This window comes from Sphaerodactylus townsendi, linkage group LG11 (genome assembly GCF_021028975.2).
Source record: "Sphaerodactylus townsendi isolate TG3544 linkage group LG11, MPM_Stown_v2.3, whole genome shotgun sequence".
Taxonomy (NCBI): Eukaryota; Metazoa; Chordata; class Lepidosauria; order Squamata; family Sphaerodactylidae; genus Sphaerodactylus; species Sphaerodactylus townsendi.
In genome coordinates, this window is record NC_059435.1 from 8565900 (window position 1) to 8589313 (window position 23414).

General features: G+C 43.8%; 1 protein-coding gene across 1 annotated transcript in view; it reads right to left on the reverse strand.

Annotated features, from left to right (window-relative positions):
• Positions 1–23414, reverse strand: part of LOC125440553 — a 43362-nt gene that overhangs the window by 4090 nt on the left and 15858 nt on the right. The window contains exons 8-17 of the mRNA XM_048510426.1: positions 22627–22701; positions 20991–21121; positions 17555–17683; positions 11390–11417; positions 9906–9959; positions 8164–8221; positions 3889–3934; positions 3539–3622; positions 2176–2283; positions 363–636 (exon numbers count right to left, since the gene is read on the reverse strand). Coding sequence (XP_048366383.1) covers positions 363–636; positions 2176–2283; positions 3539–3622; positions 3889–3934; positions 8164–8221; positions 9906–9959; positions 11390–11417; positions 17555–17683; positions 20991–21121; positions 22627–22701 — 987 coding nt within the window. The remainder of the gene's footprint in view (positions 1–362; positions 637–2175; positions 2284–3538; positions 3623–3888; positions 3935–8163; positions 8222–9905; positions 9960–11389; positions 11418–17554; positions 17684–20990; positions 21122–22626; positions 22702–23414) is intronic.

Genomic DNA, 23414 nt, shown 5'->3' on the forward strand with positions numbered 1-23414 from the left:
TTGCAGCCATAGATCGACTTCTCCTCCATAAATCTGTCCAAGCCCCTTTTAAAGCTATCCAGGTTAGTGGCCATCACCACCTCCTGTGGCAGCATATTTTGTGGCTTGCCTCCTCGCTGCAACCATTTTGTAACTGGCGACAATAACCCTCTGCCAGAATTCCAACGGTGCCTTCAGGCTGGAAAAGGTCGGGGACCCCATCCTAAAATAAGCCTCACCTTTGTCCCCTCTTGGGAGATCTAGCACAAGGAGAAAAGATCGGGCAACTTATGACCGATCTCTCTCAGTCTTCTTCGATCAATAACAGTTTGTTGCTTCAACGCAAACCTCCTCATTTACATGTATAGCACAAGCTCTCTTACCGTTAGGAGGTCCAGCAGCGCCCGACGATGTCTTCTGCTTTGAATGGTCAGCAGAATCTGCATGCTGTTTTAGCTTAGACACCTTCTGATTCTGCTTAGAAATCTTCTGATTCTGATAAGAAACCTTCTGATTTTGCTTGAAAACGTTCGGTTTTTGCATAGGAGCACTCTGATTTTGCTTGGGAACGTCCGGTTTTTGCATAGGAGCATTCTGATTTTGCTCAGAAACGTCGGCTCTTAGCTCAGAAACGTTCTGATTTTGCTCAGGAATGTTCTGCAAAACACATACATATATAGTAAGATGTGCACCTTGAACATGCTCACCCATCTCTAATTCATAATCAGAGATAAAACCCACCTTATATTAGAAATGCATCAAAATGGAGCACTTACGTGTGTTTTTCTTAATGAATGCTTGCAATGAATACATCTCCACACTGTGTACAAACAGTTCTGCTTTGCCTTAAGGGAGGCATTTCATGAGCCCCCAATCAAAAAGGAATATGGCCTGTTTTGTTCTTAGAATTCAGTTTTCCAAAACAATACATTTCAGAGTGTTTCAAGACATCATGAAGAAGTCCATAGGAAGCAAGTAGCATGAAAAGTGCTAAAGAGTTGTGAATCCTTCCTTTCATGCTCCACATGGTAAAGGAGATGAATTCACAGCACACTCCCTCATGCTAGACACATGACCTGGCTCTACATGCATCTGTAGTTTACACATCTTTGAATGCAGTGAGGTGCCGAAGTCTCACACAGAACATTAAAAAGGAAGCGGACGCAACAGAGAAGGTGCAGTTTATGTCCTCTCATATCAGGGCCTTTAAAAGTTGATTCTCATTCCTGCCTCTAGTTCAATATATTTTGGTGTTCTGCCAGATGTTCATGGACTACAATTGCCATCAGTCCATGAACATCTGAAGCACCACAGTTGGACACCCCTGCCCTACAGTATGGATCAAAACTTCATATCTGGGTCTACGGACCTGGGGAAAACCCTGACTTTCAGGAAAATATGATTATTTTTTTTAAGGCAAGGTGTTTTTTTTAAAAAACACCCAAATAACAGAAGCAACATCTCTAGCTTTAAATGATTAATGCCCACTGAGATTTCAGGTAGATGCAACAACGTTGCTGTTCAATCCAAGCTTTAGTTTCTGTCAAAGGTGAGGGAGGGAGAGAGACTGAGAAAGGAAAAAGACAGAAAGGATGGAAGAGAAACGGGGCAAGAAGGACGACAAGAGAAGCTGGGAAGAGGGAGAACCAAAAGAGGTGAATAGCCGGGTGGCAGAGAAGAAAAGGGAAGAAGCTGCCGGGGGGAACAAAGACAGAGAGGTGAAGAAGGGGATCACTTGGTGGGTGGAAAGAAATTAATAAAGTGGATCACTTGGTGGGTGGAAAGTAAAGTGGATCACTTGGTGGGTGGAAAGAAATTAATCAGAAAAAGGGAGATTCTATGGGGCTGCTGGGGGACAGAAAGAGGAAAGTGTGTAAGGAGAAGGATACAAGGGGAAATGAGAGTTTCTCGGCAGTTCTTCCTCATGGGTCCTGTACTTGCACGTTCCTATTATGAAAACTGCTATAACAGAGGATTCGAGGTACCACAAAGCAAGCGAGAATCCACCGTTTCAAAACCTCAGAGAGCCACGACCCAAACAGCAGAATCCTACTGTACCAGGGAATTTAAATTTTGCACAACAGGACACATTAGCTCACATCTCACCTACAAAACAGTACAGTCTCTGAACAGGGATGCTGGAAGGTGCCTAAATTACAGCACAAAAAACATTTAGAAATACTAAGAGGAAATTACGTTTTTCTCGGAAAGTTTCCCACGATACACAACCAGCGCTCGGGTGAGTTTCTGAGTAACCTGCAGGATGAATGCAGCATTGTCCTCATCCACGAATTCAAAGCTTTTCTGAAAGGAGAACACACAGCCCCGCAAAGAAGTTAGTAGGAGACGAAACAGAAAAAGATCCAACTTTTAATAGCTACGTGGGGAGCTCAGACGAGGGAAATGCTTAGGAAATGTTTAAGCAGGCAAAACCTCTTCAGACTGGTGCAGCGCGACTCTGCCAGCAACTTTCCTTACAACACTGTCGGCAGTCTTGCACCGGTGTGAAAATGGTCCAAATCCTTTTACACCGTTTTCACACCACTGTTTTTGACCCATGCAGAATCTGCTAAAGTTGTGATGCCCCAGGGAAAAAACAGTTCCCAACTCCAAGGAAATGTTTTCCCATCTTTTCCAACAACAACAAAAAATTAGTTATTCTGGGTAGCGATGCAATTGTTATATGCCATAGCAGTGTGCATTCGTGGAGCATCGCTGGAGATTGATAAACGCCAAGATAGATTTCTAAAGGCAATCCTAAAAGTACCCCATTTTGTCTCTAATGCAGTTCATTCGCTAGAAACACACCCTGACCTTTAGGGCATCATCTGTAGCACTGAGCATTTGGCTCAAGATACAGATCTTCTCATGGGGCCCAGGTCTATTTATCTACCTAGCCCAGGATGATTTCTCCAGTAGCTGGATGAAAAGGACTGCACAAAAAGCTACCTTCATTGGTCTCTCATCCTCTTTTCTTGCCCTTCTATGATACAATTTAGCACTCAAATCAATAGAGCAAAGACTATGGGACATTACATCTGCAGGCAGTGGTGGCGCGCCAACGGAACAGGGGGGGTGCGTCATGCACCGGCCCCTCCCCATTTTCCCCACTCTGGCAGCGCCCCCCCCCCCTGTGGCACATACACACACCACCCGCCTTCCCACACTTACCTAAGTTTCTTTTCTATTTCTAGTACTTTTTGAGGCTGAAAAAAGCAGCCTATTTATAGTTCAGGCTAAAACTGCCTGAGGAACTACAGTTCCCAGGAGAGCTTGGGGCTCACAAGGTCTCCTGGGAAGCGCTTAACAGTTACTTACACTGATTCCTCAAAACTAGGTCTTAAGTTTAATGCTAATAATCGAGCCCAGAGGCCCAGACCAGCCTAGATGTGTGGAGGGGGCACTCTGCTTGCACTTCCCCACAGAGAGGGCTCTGAGTGCCACCACTGGCACCTGTGCCATAGGTTCGCCATCACTGTTCTAGGACTCTCTTTATCATTCACTTACACATGTTACATTGTATTTTGTTCACTGAGCCACAGACAGTTCGGCCACCTACCAAATATCTTAGTAGTGCGTAGTTGCTCATAAATTCTTCAGAATCGGAGTCACTGTCAAATACATCTAATAGCTGCACAGTGCTCTGCAAAACATATATCACATATCTGAATTAGCATACATTCATAACGGAACACTATGCAAGAAGATTGTATTCTTGGTAGATAAGAAAATAAAGAGCCACTGAAGCCAAGGGGAAAACGCTTTTGAGGGTGCTGCACAAAAAAGGATTCTTTTTAATCCAAATAAATATGACTCGTGACTAACGGTCTGACCGCACTCCCTACTTTAAAATCAAGCTTTATAGGAAATAAAACTATAAGCCGCCAAAACATTCAAGTGAATAGTTACCTGCTCTGACTCCTTTCCATCTCCCGACTTGTCACTATTATCACACCTTTGAGAAATTTAAAGAAAAACAAAATCTATTAAACAAAACACACCTGTCTTTGAAGAAAAAACTGAATTGCAGAAGCTACGAAAACAATATACATTTAACCCAACGTGGTAAGACTATGCTAGAAAGGCTATTGCAGAACGCCTACAATTAGATTCAACTTATGCCAGGATGTCATGGAGTACAATTCCCATCAGTCTCTGCTGGCATGGCCAATTGGCCATGGGAATTGTAGTCCATGAACATCTGAAGTGCCAGAGTTGGAAACCCCTGACCTACACAGACATTTCAAACAACTTCTCATATTTCCCTTTTTTTTCTCATGAACTCTCAATCCACATCCACAATTGAAAATCAGGCTTACACAACTTCTAACATAGTAAATTGAACGCTGTCCACCAGCCATGTAGTGTGGCCTGCCAGATTATTGATAATCCCCCCCCCCCCCACGTTCTGCAGTTGCAAAAAATTGAGGGGGTTTGCTGAGCCTCTGGTGGGTATGTAAGCAATAAGGGAACAGGATGGCCACACTACATCTCCTATAACAGTGATGGCGAACCTTTTCGAGACCGAGTGCCCAAACTGCAACCCAACCCCCACTTATTTATCGCAAAGTGCCAACATGGCAATTTAACCTGAATACTGAGGTTTTAGTTTAGAAAAAACGGTTGGCTCAGAGGCATGCTACTCAGAGTAAGCTTGGTGGTAGTCGGTGGCTGCTTTGAAGCAACCGCGGCAACTCTTTCCAACGGGTGAATCACTTAATTCTAGGAGGGTTTACTCAGAAGCAAGCCCCATTGCCAGCAACTGAGCTTTTACCCCAGGTAAAGGATCGCTTTTAGTTCTTACATGAAGAAAATCAGTGGGTTTAACAGCACTTTAACAGGGTTACTTTCCGCAGTGCCACCTCCCAAAACTAGTCTTAGGTTTAATGCTAATAATCGAGCCCAGCGGTCCAGGCCAGCCTGGATGTGGGGGGGAGCACTCTGTGCGTGCCCACGTAGAGGGCTCTGAGTGCCACCTCTGGCACCTGTGCCATAGGTTTGCCACCACTGTCCTATAAGCATTCAGTCAGGTTTACCGTATTACCCTCCCACCTCCATTGCCACACTCTACCAATCTGGATCCGCAATCTTTTTGACCCTGCGTGCATCTTTGGCATTCTGAAACAGCCCAGTGGGCACCACCACAAAATGGATGCTGCAGGCACAACTTTGGGGCGCCCTACTGAAAAGCATCATGGAAATATGTCTCAGTACAGACTGAAGTATTGTACTCCAAGAGGTACCTATGTAATAACTCCAATAAGAAGTACTTAAGAGAGTCAACGTGGTGTACTGGATAAGAGCTGTGGACTCTGATCTGGCGGACTGGGTTTGATTCCCACTCCTCCACAAGAGCAGCGGACTCTTATCTGCTATACTAGATTTGTTTCCCAGCTCCTACACATGAAGACTGCTGGGTAACCTGGGGCTAGTCATAGTTATCTCCGAACTCTCTCAGTCTTGCCTACCTCACAAGGTGTCTGTGGTGGGAAAAGTAAGGGAATCGAGTTTGTAAGCCCCTTGGAGTCTCCTTACAGGAGAGAAAGGCAAGGTATAAATCCAAACTTCTTTCTTTTTCCTTCTTCTATGTTACATACTTGTATCTCTCTTGCATATAAGTGGCTGGATTCTCTGGGTCTATTCTACTAATAGTGGTATCCTCCTCCATTGCAAGGCATCGTCTCTGATGCAAAGGGCTCCTTAAAACCTCTTGCATCGGAGGAAGGAGCCACCATCAGTTAAATGGATCTACTGAATCCCGCCTATTGGCAACTGGAAGAAGAAGAAGAAGAAGAAGGAGAAGAAGGAGAAGAAGGAGAAGAAGGAGAAGAAGGAGAAGAAGAGGAGGAGGAGGAGGAGGAGGAGGAGGAGGAAGCAGCAGCAGCAGCAGCAGGAGGAGGAGGAGTTTGGATTTATATCCCCCCTTTCTCTCCTGTAGGAGACTCAAAGGGGCTTACAATCTCCTTGCCCTTCCCCCCTCACAACAAACACCCTGTGAGGTAGGTGGCCAGAGCTGGCTATGGAGTGTACAGGCTAACGAATTCCCCAGGATAAGCCTGACGTCACAGCAGAGCAGGGAATCAAACCCAGTTCCTCCAGATTAGATACACTAGCTCTTAACCTCCTACACCACTGCTGCTCCTGTTAGACAAAGGTCAAGACTTTTCTTAATGATCTCCTTGTGAATGGTGCAGTGGAATAGTTCAGGAAATCCTCCGCTGTACCTGCTCCACAAATGGCTGGGAGCATTTCTGGAATGTTCTCAAAACAGAGGACAACCATTTGGGAACACAATGCCAGAAATAAATTCAGGAAAAAAATAGAATGCAGCAAAAAAATGCAGATGGACTGAAGTCTCAGAGGAAGGGCCCAAAGGAACATGAAGCCCCATGAAAAGAAAGTTTCCCACACCGTCTTCAAATACTCGCCAAGAAACATGAGTTGCCTGTATTTTTTTCACATGAGAACATTCTGCCTTCTGAACTGAAAAGAATACACTAACAACTGGACTTGGGGGAAACAGAGGAGATCACCTAGGTCAGTGATGGCGAACCTATGGCACGGGTGCCAGAGGTGGGCACTGGAGCCCTCTGTGGGCACGCGACACAGCTGCCAGCCAAGTGTGGGGCGAAAATCACCCCCCACACACTAGGGCTGGCTCAACATTGAGCACGACGCGGCACCAAGGTGAGCAGGGAGGACTCCGTGCCGGTGGGCTCGGTGCCCAGTTCGGCAGGCCGCCGCCCTGGTGTGGGAGGAGGCAGAGATGCTAGAGAGGCCAGAGCCGTGCTTAACGGGACTTGCTGGAGGCTAGAGCAGGCTGGCCCCTGCTCGAGCAGGTGGGGTGGAGGAAGAGGGAGCCAACCGTTTTTTTCTAAACTAAAACATCAGCATTCGGGTTATATTGTGGGGTTGGCACTTTGCGATAAATAAGTGGGGTTTGGGTTGCAATTTGGGCACTCGGTCTCAAAAAGGTTCACCACCACTGACCTAGGTCTCCTAGAAACCAACAGTGCACCTGCAGAAGAACTTTACTTGTGCTGTGAACACTACAGATCAAAGAAACCACTCAAATATTCCCTGTGAATTGGAGACTCACGTTCTAAAATAACGAAAACGATTCAGAGAGGACACATTTAAGCAGAAACACTTCCTTCAAGCTATTTCCAAAGGCTATTGCCAAACTAAGCAGGACTCCAGTGGCAACTTAAAGATTAAGTACATTTATTCCAGTTTTTGGGTGGGTGGGTGTGTGCCATCAAGTCACAGCTGTGTTATGGTGACCCCGTAGGACCAGTGGTGGGATCCAAAAATTTCAGTAACAGGTTCCCATGGGGGTGGGATTCAAACAGTGGCGTAGCCAATCGGGCTGAGCACGGCAATGTATCGCACCTCGTGGGAAGGGCATTAATAATTTCTCTGTTACTGTAAAAAACTCTTACTGTAAAAAAAAGTTTCTGATTTCCAGCTGGTATCTTTCTGTCCATAATTTAAACTCATTATAGCAAGTCCTATCGTCTACTGCCAACAGAAACAACGACTTCTCCTTTAATTGACTGCCTGCTCAACATTTGGCCATTTTCAAATACTTAATTTTGTTTCTAGAAATTAAAGCAGCGATATTTTCGCTAAACAAACTACCATATTTCTAAAACATTTTTAAAACAGCCCAACAGGGAGAATTATCCCGCTTTCACCTTCGCTAACCAGCCGCCACACGGAAACAACAGGACTTTATGATTTCGACCTGGCCGGAATTTCTAACGGAAAAGCGGACTCCAATTAGGAACCCTCGCACACACACAAGTAATTAGTAATCACCTCGAACTGGTGAGAATTGCTGATCCCACCTTCATGAGGGACTCTCAAGGCAAGAGATGTTTGGAGGTGGTTTGCCATTGCCGGCCTCTGAGTGGGCTGAAAGAGTTCTGGGAGAATTGTGACTGATTCAGGGTCACTCAGCAGGTTTCATGTGGAGGAATGGGAAATTGAACCCAGTTCTCCAGATTAGAAGTCTCTCAGCGACTCTTGACCCAATATACCAACCACGACCCTCCTGGAAATGAAATGCTGTATGAATTTTGTGCAGGTGCCACTGAACTTCTGTTTATTTTGCTACAGCAAACTAATGGATCTACCTGCTTGGGTTTCTCGAAATAAACTGTTAACCATCTGAAAACGTACTTAGCAGCTTCTTTTGCCACTGGTTTCATATCTTCTTTCTTTTTTTCCTCAGCATCATCTACAAAATAAATTAACCATATTAAGTAATTCTTCAAAGTGCGGACTTGCATTGCATTGCCATATATGAAAGTAGCAAACTTTCAATGTGAAGCAATCAAAACTACTATTTGGGGGTTCTTTTAGCTTCTAGTCTACTGACTGATGAAACCATGCTGTAAGATGTGCCCCAAAAATATTTTCTTCAAGGATATAAATATGAAGCCTTCTTTTAACCATGGTTCAGACAAGCAACTAGAACTGCAGAAATAAAAAGGCAGTTACATATCCAATGTCTATTCAAGCCTTGAATCAGGAGACCCAAGAAATTAACTCTAATTACATGATTACACAAATCTCTAGAAAAAGAGGAGCCTTAACTATGCCAGGGAACATCAGCTGTAATGAATATTATTATTTACCCTCAAAATATGGAACAAGTAAGCCTCTTGGCTATTTCACCTACAGCTGGTGGGGGGGGGGAGGGGAGTAGGGTTATTTTAACACTACTTTTGTTATTGTTTTACTTGTTATATTTTATTTATGATGTTTTAATTGTGGTTTTTAAATTGTTTTTAACCCATGTAAGCCACCAAGAGTTGCTTGTATAAGGTGGGATATAAATATTTACAAATAAATGAACAAACCAAGGGCCTATCAAGAGTATCTCCAAAGCAACCATGTCCAATTATGTACAGTGGGACCACGGATTTCACTGCTGCTCCCAGGTTTTCATCGGTTTGAAGTTTTCATCGTTTCCGGCTTTCACTGAAAAAAAATCGTCTGGTTTTCATCGAATTCTGCCTTAGTTCTTCATTGATTTGCTTAACCAAAAGGCGAAGGGGTTTATGGATAGAAAAATCACCCGGACAAAGCTGTTGCAGGCCACGTCTGCAACTTGCTTAATGACCAATGTCTTGCCCCATTTCCAGACAAATGCTTAAAGGAGGCCGGAACAGACCCTCTTTGGACAGCTTTCTCTGCTTAGACATTGGGTCCACTGGTTCTGAAGCTAATGGTCCCTGAGTGTTATTGTTTGCTACTGTTTTCAGCATTAAACACTGTGCTTATTCACCCAAAAATGTGTTTTTGGTATGTTTTTTGGAGTGCCTAGAACGGATTAATTGGATTTTCATTGATTCCTATGGAAAAGTTTGCCTCGGATTTCATCCTTTTCTTTTTTCATCGATTCTTTTTGGACGGATTACCAACGAAAACCGAGGTTCCACTGTATTCAAAGGACCCACTGTAACGAAAGCATCTCTGCTTGCTCAAAGTTTGACCTTTTAATCTTCATTTCAGATCTAGATGAAAACACCCACATTCAATTACTTCTATATGTATAAAAACACATCAGTCTATGTCATCCGTTTGATAAAGTAAATGCCACTCTTAGTCTTTTAAAACACCCAAGAACTATTAGGTGGTTTTTGGAAGTGCCTTGATATGTACACAATGCACATGTCTATCAATGCATATTAAGTGTAAACTCTCACAGAACAAGTGTAAACACTCACTGAACAACTGAGTTCATGGCTTATGAGCCATCAAAGTTCTCAGAGTACATGTTATAGCAACCTTCCAGTTCTCACAAGGGACATTAGAGATCAGATTAAATGTGACCGTCACATCACAAATACTGGAAGTTACGCACATCTAACAGTTTTTAAGTATAGGGCCTTCATTCATTCATTCTAACAGCTCACCTGAGGTAAACCAAGTGATGGAAGAGTCTGCAACGTCCACTGAACATATGTCATCTGTAAAATGAAAGAAGATATGAAAATTTCAGCTGGAGTCATGTCATGGACTTAAGTTTGTGAAACCTTCTAAATGTCAGTTCAAATAATTTACCTGTTTCAAGAAAACATATTTACTGAGGTTTTTTTACATCTGCACTTAACACTGTCATACTATGTTATGTATATTTTGCAATGTTACACTCTGATGCAAAAAAATTTAAAAATATTGGGGTTTCATGAACACTAACTGGGGGGGGGGGGGCTGGGGCTGAAATTCATCCAAAGTTTAACTTCTGGATCTTTAACAAACTTTGCAATTGTTTTCCCCATGATCAAGAGAACCAACTGAACTGCTTCACATTTCACTCTGAGTGACATTAGGCTGTGATTTTAGGTCAACACTCTAATCTGGCAAATAAGTGCTACTCATGGCACAATCTTCCTATACTGTCTCAGAAAAAGATATTAGTCAGTTGAGGTACGGGGGGTCAAGAAAATTGTAAGCTTCAGCATTAAGAACATAAGAACATAAGAACTAGCTTCTGGATCAGTCCAGAGTCCATCTAGTCCAGCTCTCTGCTACTCACAGTGGCCCACCAGGTGCCTTTGGGAGCTCACCTGCAGGATGTGAAAGCAATGGTATACTGCGGCTGTTGCTCCCGAGCACCTGGTCTATTAAGGCATTTGCAATCTCAGATCAAAGAGGATCAAGACTGATAGCCATAAATCGACTAGAATACAGTCGATTTTGGTAGCTATAATATCGACTAGAATTGACTACATTAGAATATAGTACTGAACAAACATGAGAATTTTCATTCACTTTTATGCACTGCCTTTGTCAAACCATTATTTTGTGCATTATTGAACATGGTACTTTGAACATGGTACATTATTGAACATGGACACAGGAGCATTTAGGTTGTATAATTAAACTGAACGTCATCATGTATTTTTACTTTCAGATGGGGGGAGGGGGGAGGTACAGGGCTAGGTAGGCACTAGGACCCAGACAGAGCATTCTTCAATAAAGGAGGTCTGGCATGTTGAGTTCCATGGCAGACAGATATATAATCCTACTAACATCTTTTTCTGAGACAGACTATAGTAAATGTGTTTACAATGAGCAGACACAAGAAGTTATCCCCATGCATACCCAAAATAATGTAGTATTCAAAGCATCAGACGAGGAGGTGGGAAACCCAGTTTCAAATCTTCACTCTGATATGGAAGCTTGCTGGATCTCACTTGTCAACACAACATAAATCAACATAAATCTCACTTGTCAACATAACCTACATCAAGGGATTGTCACTGTGAGGATTTTCAGAACAGAACAACATCGTAAATCATTTGGGGTCCCCATTGGAGAGAAAAGTGGGATACAGTGATGTATGCTAAGAGTATGCCTAATGCTAAAAGGGGTACCATACACTGCAACACCTTACCTTTTTCATTAGGACGATCCGTTGTACTCTAAAGGGAAAAGAAGACCTTTTAATCAATATTTGAGTAAAACACGACTTTTTTGTTTTGCAGAAATATTCCATTAAAACATAACTTTGTTGTTTTACAGAAATATTCATCTGAATTCAAACACTTCTAATTACAAATCACACCGGGACTGACGTAATATTTTTAAGGATCACACTGTGATACTCAATGTTCAGCTGGTCCAGGTGATCTGCTTGTCTGTACATATCTCTACTGTGGTTTGACAAAAAAACACACACAGGAATGTTCAGCACCTCCTAAAAGTCCATTCCTAGAACTATTTTTCACAGAACTATTTGCCCATCATTGCCACCACCCTGCCAATTCTGCTAGTCGAGTGATGGCAAAGCTTTTGGGCTCAGCATGTAAAAAATCTGGATGATGCCCAACTTGAATCTGCTGGGGTGTCACCCCCACTCCCACCACACTCCACAACAGAGAAGTAGAGCCGCATGGGGAGATCGCAACTAAATTCTCATGTGACCACAGCTGCTGCTCACATAGGTGGGCTCAGGACTGTCGTTGTCCCTGCCCCTCAAATCTAACTGCTGCAGTGTGAGCTGTGTAGATGAGCAGTAACCCATCCCTCGGCCCCCCGTTTCTCCTCCATGGCAATTGGTGCTTCTGAGAACTTTGTCGTGTTGCCCAAAACATCATGGCATGACACCTTTTACATGTGTCAGAGGTTCACCAACGCTGTGCTAGTCCATATAAATGCACAGTATATTGCTTGGCTTATGGGTGCCCAGGACATCACCTGCATGAGAACCATCCACACTTAGTGGAAGCAAATCATCCCTGTTTGTGGCCTTTTTGGATTTAAAGGGGGCCTTTGACTCTGTCTCCAGAGACCTACTGTGGAGAAAACTGGTTAACCTAAGAACTGACAGAAGGCTACTTACATTAGTAATGGCCTTACATCATAATACTACCTGTCAAGTCAAATGCTCTCCTGATGGTATACTTAGTTCTCACATATCAATTAACAGGGGTGTCAAACAGGAATGTGTTTTGGTCCCGACCCTATTTAATCTTTTTTTAAGTGATCTGGCTTCCTTTCTGCTGGAGGATTCCTCGCACTGCCCTACTTTTAATCAAACGACCATATCTTTACTTTTATATGCTGATGACGCTATATTACTCTCCCGTACAACACCTGGCTTGAAATGTTTACTGGCACGATGTGTTGAATACTGTAGTTATAATAATAATACCTGGCGGCTTAATTTCACAAAGTCAAAAATAATGGGTTTTGCTTGTTCTTGGAGACCATTCAGTTGGCCAATAAACAATGAACAGTTTGAACAGGTCAAACATTTTAAATACTTGGGTCTCCACTTTAATTACAACTCCTCTTGGGTTACCCAAAGGAAATTGGCTATTGAATCAAGCAAACTGAGTTGCAAGGCCATCAGTCGCTATTTTCGCACCAAAGGCCATGAATTTGTACCTGCTGCCATTAAGGCATTTAATGCTAAAATCACCATGCAATTACTATACAGAATCCCACTGTGGATACAAGCATGGAGCTGTGACATGGAAAGAGTTCAGTCATGCTTTCTCTATAGCATACTTGGCTATAGATAATAAGTTCCAGTTTTTAACTACCGTACGTAGCATGAGACAGTATATTCATGCACGGTTTACATTTTTTTGGAAAATTAATTCCATTAATCCATTTCAGAGGTTTCTCCTTGCAATAATTTCATAATTATCTATGTGTGCATTTCTAACAGTTTAGCCAAATCAGTAATTTCTTGATATAACAGTAAAACTAATATGAAAAGTTATTATTCTAAAAATGAAACCTTCATATAGTTGTAAATATTAAGAATAAGCTTTATTTACAATACCATTATTAACAATAAGAATGAGCCTTTGTACAGAAAGCCATGATTTAAATAAAGTCTTACTGACGAGTGATTTAAATTGGTATGATTTAAATCAAATCCATCCTTTGTGAAATGACTAATATGTTCTCACTGACAGCCATGAGATAAGGATACCACATCATGCCCATATAAAAATGCAACAGACATAGTCTGTGGTTCTGTAACCCCGTGTGTCCCAGTAACTAAGACAGTGGTGTTACATATTTCCTGTGCAAGTACAAAGGCAATGGTCAAACAGTTAGGTATAGAGATGCTTTAAAATAGTTAAAATGGGAAGGCCAGCCGAGATCAGAAAGAAACACTTATAGAAAGCCTGGGCACACAGAATATGTTTATATGGCACCTAAATCTCTGGGCAAGGTGCCTTTGTGAAAAGGAACCTCTGGGTGCTACTGAGCTAATTTTAGAAGATGAGGTCATAAAGATGTTGGAGCTGATATTTCAAGTACCTTGGTCACAGGCCATATATTGAAACGAGTAAAGGCAACTTAACATTCCAAAATGCTTGAGGGCTACAGTTGGCTACAAGCAAAGGTTAGGGAGAAGTGTGCTCACAGCTGGACTGTCACACTTCCAGCCAGCCAAAAGATCAAACCACTGTTCTGTTTTTTTTTAAAAATTAGAATTACAAAACTACAAGATGATGAACCCTCCCCAACATGGCTGCCGCCAGTGTGGGCTGGCGTTCGGCAGTCGCCATTTTTGGCACCGACTCCGTGGCAGCGGTTTGCACGACTGCAGCCTCGGAGCGCCGTATTTGAAAAACCTCCATTCCTGGCGACTTTTTTATTACCGCGGCTTCGTGCCGGTTGACAGTTTTCGCGACGGCGCCGCGCACCTCTGCCGCAGCGCATGTGAACGCTTTCGCTGTGACGCTTTTTTTGCCATTTCCATGACGTCGTAGTTTGTCCGTGCGGAAAGGGCCATAGATTAACAGATTAAAAACAGATAAAACTACATGACTCCCATCTCGCCTTCATCATATACAATACATTCTATATTCAATGATCAAAATCTCTTATACCAGTTTTCTACTTTCTACTAAAAATTTTTCTATATCATTTATAATTTGATTAGATACTTGAATATACAATCTAAATTATGTCATGACCCATCTAGAATTCTGCTATTACATACCCACACACATATATGTATACCCACAAATATGTTATTGTTCTTCCTAATCTTCTAATTAACCTCTGCTATTTTTTGAATAATTTAATTTTAAAAATTTCCCCTTCCATCATATTTTCTAAACATCTAACTTTTCTGTCTTGAAATACTATACTTTAAAAGTCTTTTTTATTCTGGCTGATGAATTTTCTTGCTTCTTGTATATCAGATATCTTCTGTTCATTTCCAGCGAAGGTAAAAACCAGTCCTTCTGGTAGCCACATCTAAAAGGATTTTTTCTTCTTCAGCGCCTCTGAGAGGAACCTGTATTCTTCTTCTTCACCAATATCTCCCGTGGCAGTTCCTTCCTGATTATCAAATCCTGCTCCAGATACTGCATCCTCTTTTTAAAATGCATGCCAAGTATGTCTTCTTTCATTGATCTTAATGTCAGATACATCACACAATCTCACGGTACCTTTTTCTTTTTTGCAGCAAGTAATTTCATGCAATATATTACTAAAATGAATCTGAATGATACCCCCTGACAAAGCTACACATGAAATGCATATGGATTGCAATATATATATATATAAAAAGCTAACAGTGACTTTGTTTTGTCGAAGGCTTTCACGGCCGGAATCACTTGGGTGCTGTGTGGTTTCCGGGCTGTATGGCCGTGTTCTAGCAGCATTCTCTCCTGACGTTTCGCCTGCATCTGTGGCTGGCATCTTCAGAGGATCTGATGTTGGGAAAGCAAGTGGAGTATATATATCTGTTGGAGTGTCCAGGGTGGGTGGAGAAACATTGTCTGTGAGTAACAAAGAAGGCAACCAGGTCAATAGTTGAGGGCATCTGAATAGAAGTATGAGTAACAATGAAGACTATAGCGTGGGAGTGTCAATGGAGATAGGTCACTGGTGGAGCATCTGAATAGAAGTATCCTGGCCTTTGTTTCTTTTGTGTGGTTCATGGTCATCCTGTGTTTGTGTGGAGCTGGTTAGACACTGTCTTGACTCTAGTATTTTCAACACCAGCAGCCAAGTTCTGTTCCATATTTTCATAGTTTCTTCCTTCCTGTTAAAATTGTCCATGTGCTTATGGATTTCAATTGCTTGTGTAGTCTGACGTAGTGGCTTTCAGGGTGGTCCAGAATTTCTGTTTTTTCAAATAATATTCTATGTCCAGGTTGGTTTATCATGTGTCTCTGCTATTGCTGATTTTCTGGCGGAAATAGTCTGCAGTGCCTTTCGTGGTTCTTTGATACGTGTCTGCGCTACTAAGCGCTTGGTGGTTCCTATGTAGACTTGTCCACAGCTGCATGGTATCACGATAGACTCTCTGCAGTTGCTAAAGGATCCCTCTTATCCTTTTGCTGAGCGTAGCATCTGTTGAATTTTCTTAGTGGGTCTGTAGATTGTTTGTAGGTTGTGCTTCTTCATCAGTTTTCCTATGCTTATCAGTGGTTCCCTTGATGTATGGTAAGAACACTTTCCCTCTAGATGGCTCTCTTATCTTTGTTCACGTGGCTTGTTCGTGGTCTTGCAGCCCTTCTGGTTTCTGTATTAGAGTAACCATTAGCCTGTAGAGCCCTGTTTAGGTGATTCAATTCATCTTGTAGGAGGTGAGGTTCACAGATTCTGTTTGCGCGATGTACCAAAGTTTTTATGGTGCTCCTTTTGCCCTGGATGGTGATTGGAGTTTTGTGTAGATATCTGTCTGTGTAGGTTTTCTGTATACTGTGTGTCCCAATTGCTGGTTTGGTTTGCGGATGACTAAAACATCTAAAAATGGCAGTTTTCCTTCATTTTCTTTTTCCATAGTAAACTGGATGTTAGGCTGGATCTTGTTGATATGGTCCAGGAACTTGTTTAGTTCTTCTTCTCCGTGGCTCCAAATGGTGAATGTGTCATCCACATAACGGAACCATATGGTGGGCTTTTTTGGTGCTGTTTTCAGGGCTTGTTCCTCAAAATGTTCCATATAAATCCTGCTAGGGAGTGACTTTGTTAGTCACTCCCTAACGCCGAAACGGCTGGACGGATCGCCCCCAAATTTTCACATGACGTTCTTCCCTGTTGCGGGCAGGTAATCGGACCTTCAAATCACGAAAGTCCATACCTGAGCCAGGGTAAAGCGTCTTTTTCCTGGCGCACCAGGCCATGAAGCTGTTTGTGTTTAACTGTCACCCTTAGAATGTCCGTGCAGCCTGTCTGTCTGTGGCCTGGGGGCTTAGGATGTTCACACAGATGGGCAGAGATGAGCAGTGAAAACAGTAAATAGGTAATACTGTTAGGTAATACGAGCGGTAGTGAAACACATACACACTTTGCCGTGTGAGACATCAGGTGAGGTCCCCCCCTACACACACATGCAGGTAACTTTCACTCTCTGTGCCTCACCCAATACTACCACACACCTCACATACTCTCATACACAGCCACTTCATCCTCACACACCTCACTCTGCCCTCCCTCACATCCAACCACCACTTACCCACTTCCTCACCCATATTCGCAACAGCTCTATTTTACTAGCTGAGCTGGAGTTGCCTTTCTTCTGAAGGACAACTGGGTGGGGTGGGGGCGAACCAACAGTACCGGCTCCGCTTCTTTGGCACGTGGCCCTTTAAGAACCCAGGGAGCTGGCCTCGATCTGAGTGCCTCACCACCCTGCCTCTGCTGCTTGACTGGGATAGCCTCCTTGCCCCAGTTATGCCTTCCTAAGCCAGGACTGTGTGTGTACCAGCCAGCCTCATGGATAGCGGGATTCGCACTCTGGACAGTTCCGTTGTGGAAAGGAAAGGGTTACCTTATACTAAAAACAAGACACCACCATATAACAATGTGAATTGAAAAGGGAAAGAGGGATTCCATTTGACCATCCCAAAAGGCTATACTGCGGATCATCATTGGACCTGCATGGACATCTGTGTGGGTTGCGGACTGTGATGAGAAGGACAACTGCCACAGCAACGCGTGGCCGGGCCCTGCTAGTAATTATTAAGAATTCATTTTCCTCTGCACCATTTGGGGTTGGGTGTTATTGTTTTTTTGGCCTTCATTACACAGGCAAACATCCCAATGCAAAGCAACAAATGCTACAGCTTCATACCTTTATTTGCTTTCTTCCTTCGGCTTGTTCAACTTGCATAGCATATGCTTTAAGTCTGCTTTTGATCCGTTTTGCACGGGTCCGTTCTGCAGGGCCTCTCACCTTCCCCATTTCAGGGTGATGTTTTCTCTGGGAACAAAAAACACCACCAATTCACTATTTTCCAGCACCGTACGTATTCAGTTTAGCAAGTAGGTAAAACAAGATAAAACTGGTGACTTTTCTATGCATCAAAAGTGGCCAGCTTTTACCGTCCTCTCTTATAAATGCACTGCCTGCCATCCAATGGAAGGGGTGCATCCTGGGTGAAAATAGGCAGGCTTTTTATACAAAGCCTGACCATTTGTCCATCTAACCCAGGGGTGTCCAACTCTGGTGCCCCAGATGTTCATGGACTACAATTCCCATCAGTCCCTGTCAGCTTAGCCAATTGGACACCCCTGTTCTAACAAAATCCTGTCAGTCCAAGCTGACAGCAACTCCCCATAGCCATAGCTCATTTCCCGGAGAATCCTTTTAACTAGAGATGTTGGAGAATGAACCTGGGACTCTTCTATATACAAAAAGAATGCACTCTGTAACTGCACTGTGGCCCCCACTCAGAGCACCTTTAGTTGTTTCAAACCAAGGACTTTTCCTGTGTGAGGCACGCCAACACAGCGAACAGGCACACTTTTATCATCATGGATAGGGACACATTTATTCTAAGGAGCTCAGGCCAGCATCCATCACCCTTTCCCTTCCCTCCATTCAATCCTCACAACAGCCCAGCAAGGTAGATAAGCGTGAGAATGAATGACTGGCCCGAAGTCACCCAGCAAGCTGCCACGGCAGAGCTGAGATTTGAATCTGGGTCTCCCAAACCATAGTCCAATATTCAAAGCCTTCCGCTCTGCTGGCTTTCTCACAGCCCAGTGGTTACGATCTCGTCTTTGGTCCCTGGAACCTCCATTTAAAAGCCAACATTTTAAGAAATAGTTAATGAGGACAGGCCATCGATCGTCTGCCTTTTCTCTGTATGTTATTAGCTGCCCATTTTTCCTCTCACGAACAGGCCTCCAGAATTCACAAAGCGCGACACCTGATGGATCCACACACAGCCTTTAGATCCTGGCCATTGTTATTATACGCTTAGCTCTCAAAACTCTTAAAACAACATGCAATGTCTAGAGGACCAGCAGGCCAATCTGCTTTCCAAAAAGAGCCAGCTTGGGTGAAAAGGAAACTGTGATCAGATTTTCCCAGTTTTCTTGTGCAGCGTAATAACATCATGAAATTGCATGACAGGACGGACCAGCCACAGTCTCCCGAGCCACACGCAGCCCGGAACTAGGAGGCTGCGTAGGGGGTGGGAGAGAGGCCCCAGGAGTTCGGCAGCCCACCCAGTGCCACCTTAACAAGCCACGGCTGGCTCAGGAGTCAGAAGAGTCATCAAAAGGGGGGGGGGGTCCTGGGAGCAAGGCAGTCCACCCAATGCCGCCACAACAAGCCGCAGCCAACCCAGGACTTGGAGACCTTACAAGGAAGCTGGGGAGGAGCTCCAAGGCGGGGCGCCTAGCAGACTCAGTGACTGGGAAGAGAGGAGGCGGAGCAAGGAGGTGAGGGGGGCTCCCAGTGGAGTTCCGGATTGTCTTCAAGGTGTTGGTATTGACCTTTAAGGCCCTTTACGGCCTGGGGCCCTCATACCTGCGAGACCGCCTTACCCCATATGTCCCAAGTCGACCTCTCCGCTCGGCAGAGGCCAATTTACTGGTGGTCCCTTGTCCCTCCATGATGCGGCTAGCCTCTACCCAGGCCAGGGCTTTTACGGCCCTGGCCCCTGCCTGGTGGAACGCTCTTCCTCCATCTGTTAGGGCCCTGCGGGACCTCGGGGAATTCCGCAGGGCCTGTAAAACCGAGCTGTTCCACCGGGCCTTTGGTGAGGCTGGCCGCTGAATCCGCCCCCTCTTTGTTGTTTCTATCGCTCCATATATCATCTGCTGATTGAATATCGGCCAGTCCCCTCCCGGGGGTTAACGCCGGACATCATCTACTTATTTTAATTATAGAAGATCATTGCTGCTAATGTCTTAATGTTTTAATTTATTTATTGTTTTAATTGAAATCATACGTTGTATTGTGTTCAATTGTTTTATGAACCGCCCTGAGCCCTTCGGGGGTAGGGCGGTCTATGAAATTGAATAAATAAAATAAATAAAGGATGGGTCAGAGCCAAGAGAGACCGCCCTAGAGGAGCCTGAGAAGGGGAACAGAGAGGGGAGAGATGCCAACCCAACCTGGGCAGAAGGTGAGCTGGGGTGAAACCAGAAAAGAGGCTGGGGCTGAGTGACCCCAGACTCAATAGTAGAAGGCACGGAAGGGCCAGACCCATTCTCTGGCTTCTCCTTTTGTAAGGGCAAATTCAGAAAGGGCCAAGGAGGATTTGGGCTGGGAAGGTTCCTGGAGAGCTGGCTGATTCATGCTCTAGTTCCCGGTCTGAGGCCAGCTAAAGCAAGGAGGAGAGAGAGCCCAGGACAAGGCCAGTCGTGTGCTCACACAGAGACACGTAACAAAATACAAGCTACTATATGTAGCTTGTTTCAATTACTGACACTTAAGTAGATAACATCTCATATTGTCAACATATTTACTGATTTAGACTATTGGCTTACTACTCTACAAAGCACACTCAAAGTGGCTTACAGCAGAATCAATAAAAATCAAAACGTATTTCAGTTATTAGAATCGTCAATAAAAGAGCACAGTAAAATACGAATCCTTCACAATTTTGTTCCTCACAACCATGTCTACTCTCTATCCATAACTGTCCGGCACATTCTACCTCTATTCATTCCTGGGCATTTCCTGCAACTGTCCAGACATTATGGGATGGACTTCCAGGATAAATCCATAAGGGAACCTTGCTGTTAACTTTTTGCTTCTAAGCCTATTCTTTTCCAGGTACCTTTTTCTGGAGAGTAGCATGGGCCAAGTTGAGCTTGACTGGCTAACTTTCCACAGACAATTAATGGGTTGTTTGTTATTCCACTTGGGGTTTGTAATTTTATATTTTATTTGTACTTTTTAACAACATTTTAAAAGGATATTCCAAAGTCTCTTGACCATTTTTGTAAGCTGCTTTGGGCTAATTAGGAAATGGAAGGTGTAAGCGCTGACAACAAAAATTAGAATTAAGAAGTGGCATAAAAATATAGGATTCCATGTAACAACCCACCAGTCGAAGTTCATTGAACTGAGTTGCCTGAACTTCGACCCAGGGTCAGGGGAACCTCAAAAACACAATCAGGAGAGGGGAAAATGTTGGACGCAGCTCACACAGAACAAGTTCAGTAGGAAAGTGATTTAGAAAACAGTGAAACAGCTCTGGCAAGAAAATAATTTCAAATCGTTTCAGGAAGCCATAAAATCATAAACAGCATTAATGAGAAATCCTTACCAAATATGCTTGCCTGTGTTTAACACCCAAAACGTGCACGAACATGTGCGTTAGACCTGTTAGGCATCCGCAGAGGTGACATTTATAAGCCAGGTTTTCCTCCGACCGATATTCAGTTATATATTCGAGGCCTATGTTTAAGGCAAAAATGTTATGAAAGAATGTCATTTACTGAAATACTGTATTTCAGTTACTTCCTACCCCACCCTTCAGCCAATTGTTGCTCTGACCCCAATAACCTAGGCTAGCCTGATCCCATCAGATCTTGGAAACTTAGCAAGGTCAGCCCCAGTTTGTAATTGGATGGGAGACCACCAAAGATGTGTAGGGTCACTAGGCAAAGGGATGCAATGACAAACCACCTCTGAACAGCTCTGACCTTGAAAACCCTAGGGCAGGGGTCTGCAACCTGCAGCGCTCCAGATGTTAATGGACTACAAATCCCATCAGCCCCTGCCAGCTGGAGAGCCGCAGGTTGCAGACCCCTGCTTAAGGGGGCATCATAGCTGGCTACAACTTACCACCACCTCCCCGTCAAACCATTTTTAAGCTTAATTTTTCCAAAAGGTAGGACAGCAAATTGCTGTAATGTATATTTAACCCTGATAGGCCAAAGAGATCTCGGTATTAGACAGTTCGTGCCTAGAAGCAGAAGTTATTAAAAAGGCTGGCTATGTATTTCAGTTCTTCATTAGTGCAATAGATAGCCAGCCTTTTTTTATACTTTCCATTTACAGGAACAGGACCTCTTCGGCCGGTCAGGGGTTAAATATACAAGAGGTTGGGAGCCTACTAGCCGCCATGCAGAGTCTCCGTTCAGATCAGGGACATGTTTTGCGAGGAGAGGAACTAGGAAGCTCCAATCAAGGATGCCCCAAATTCCATTTAGTGCCTGTCTCTCTTCAGGCTGACTGTGGGGTATAAAAGTCTCAATGTCCCTCCTTACACAAAAGAAACCCCTGCACCTAGAAAGCCAGTGCATCCAGCATAAAGGTCCTAGCCTAGCCTTCGCCCTTCCACGCTGGTTCTCTGTGTGTAGAAACTGTGGCAGATACCACATGGGCCAAAAAACAGCGGTGCAAAAACGGTGTTAAAGGGTTTAAAACGGTTTGAATGGGTTTACACCATTTTCACACCATTGTTTTTGGCCTATGCAGAATTCGCCTGCATTTGCCAAAACGCATCATACCACTTGAGACCCCACCGGTCGTTTGGGGCAACAGATCCCAGACACAGTTGCTCCACTCCATGCAGACTGGCTTAGGGAGATTTCCTGAACATTTAGGCACTCCCATCTTTATCTAAAAATGTATTTTTTACCATAAATGCCAAAACAAATCGTTTTAATAATTAAGACTGTCTACAGCTGATGTTGAGCTCCCAAAGCACCATGAAGCAGCAATCCTTTGCCCACAAGCTGTACAATCCAAGCAGAGTCATGGCCTTCTAAGCCAACTTATTTAGATGATTAGAGGGGCATAGCTCTGCTCTGGGCCACCCTGTTACTTGAGAGTAAGCCTGACAATTTCAGCAGGGCTGGCTCTTAAGTGAGCATTCTGTGGATCGGGTTGCTAACCTGCTCTGCATGAAAAATCTTGAAAGATACTCCCCGTTCAGCTACAGACCAAGAACTCACCGATTGCAGGTTCCGCATCTTTACACGCATTGAGTTGTTCCTCCAAAGTTGTTCCTGGAGCTGTTATAGCTTGAACTGCAAAGGAAGCATTTTGATTCATGATAAACATTTATGCATTTCATAGACACACACTATATTTAATCAAATACGAGTCTGGGAGGAGGTTCCCAGTCATGTCATCTTACATCCTATATAAGTTACAGTTTTGTCCAGCAGTAATTTTTTAATGTGTGTAGAACATTGGAGAGGGGTCACCATATAACCAGGGTTGTCTCCGTTATGAGTAAATCTGGTACACTCTTGTCTCCATCTGGAGACAGCTGTTCATTTGATATACCCACATAGGTGGCCAACCTATGGTGCTCCAGATGTTCATGGACTACAATTCCCATCAGCCCTTACCCTTCAGCATGGCAGAATTGTAGTCATGAACAGAACTGTAGTCCATGAACATTTGGAGCACCATAGGTTGGCCACCCCTGCTCCAGGGCTTCACGAGAGCTGGCTGAGAATCCAGTGTTCAGCCTCGTCATCTTCCTGATGTAATGCTGTTGTTCGCCATTATGCTTCCAAGTCCAATTCGAACACGGGCACTGGTCTTTAAAGGGCTTGGTCTGGGGTACCTGAATAATTGCTTTCTCCCATATATTTCAATTCATTCACATAATCAGACCCTGCCTTTGTGCAAGGACTCCAGACACCTTACGAAAGCAATACTAGGTTGCCAGTTTGGAACAAAAATGACCTTAAAATTCAAGGGCTAACGATGTAAGCAGTAGTCAATGCTC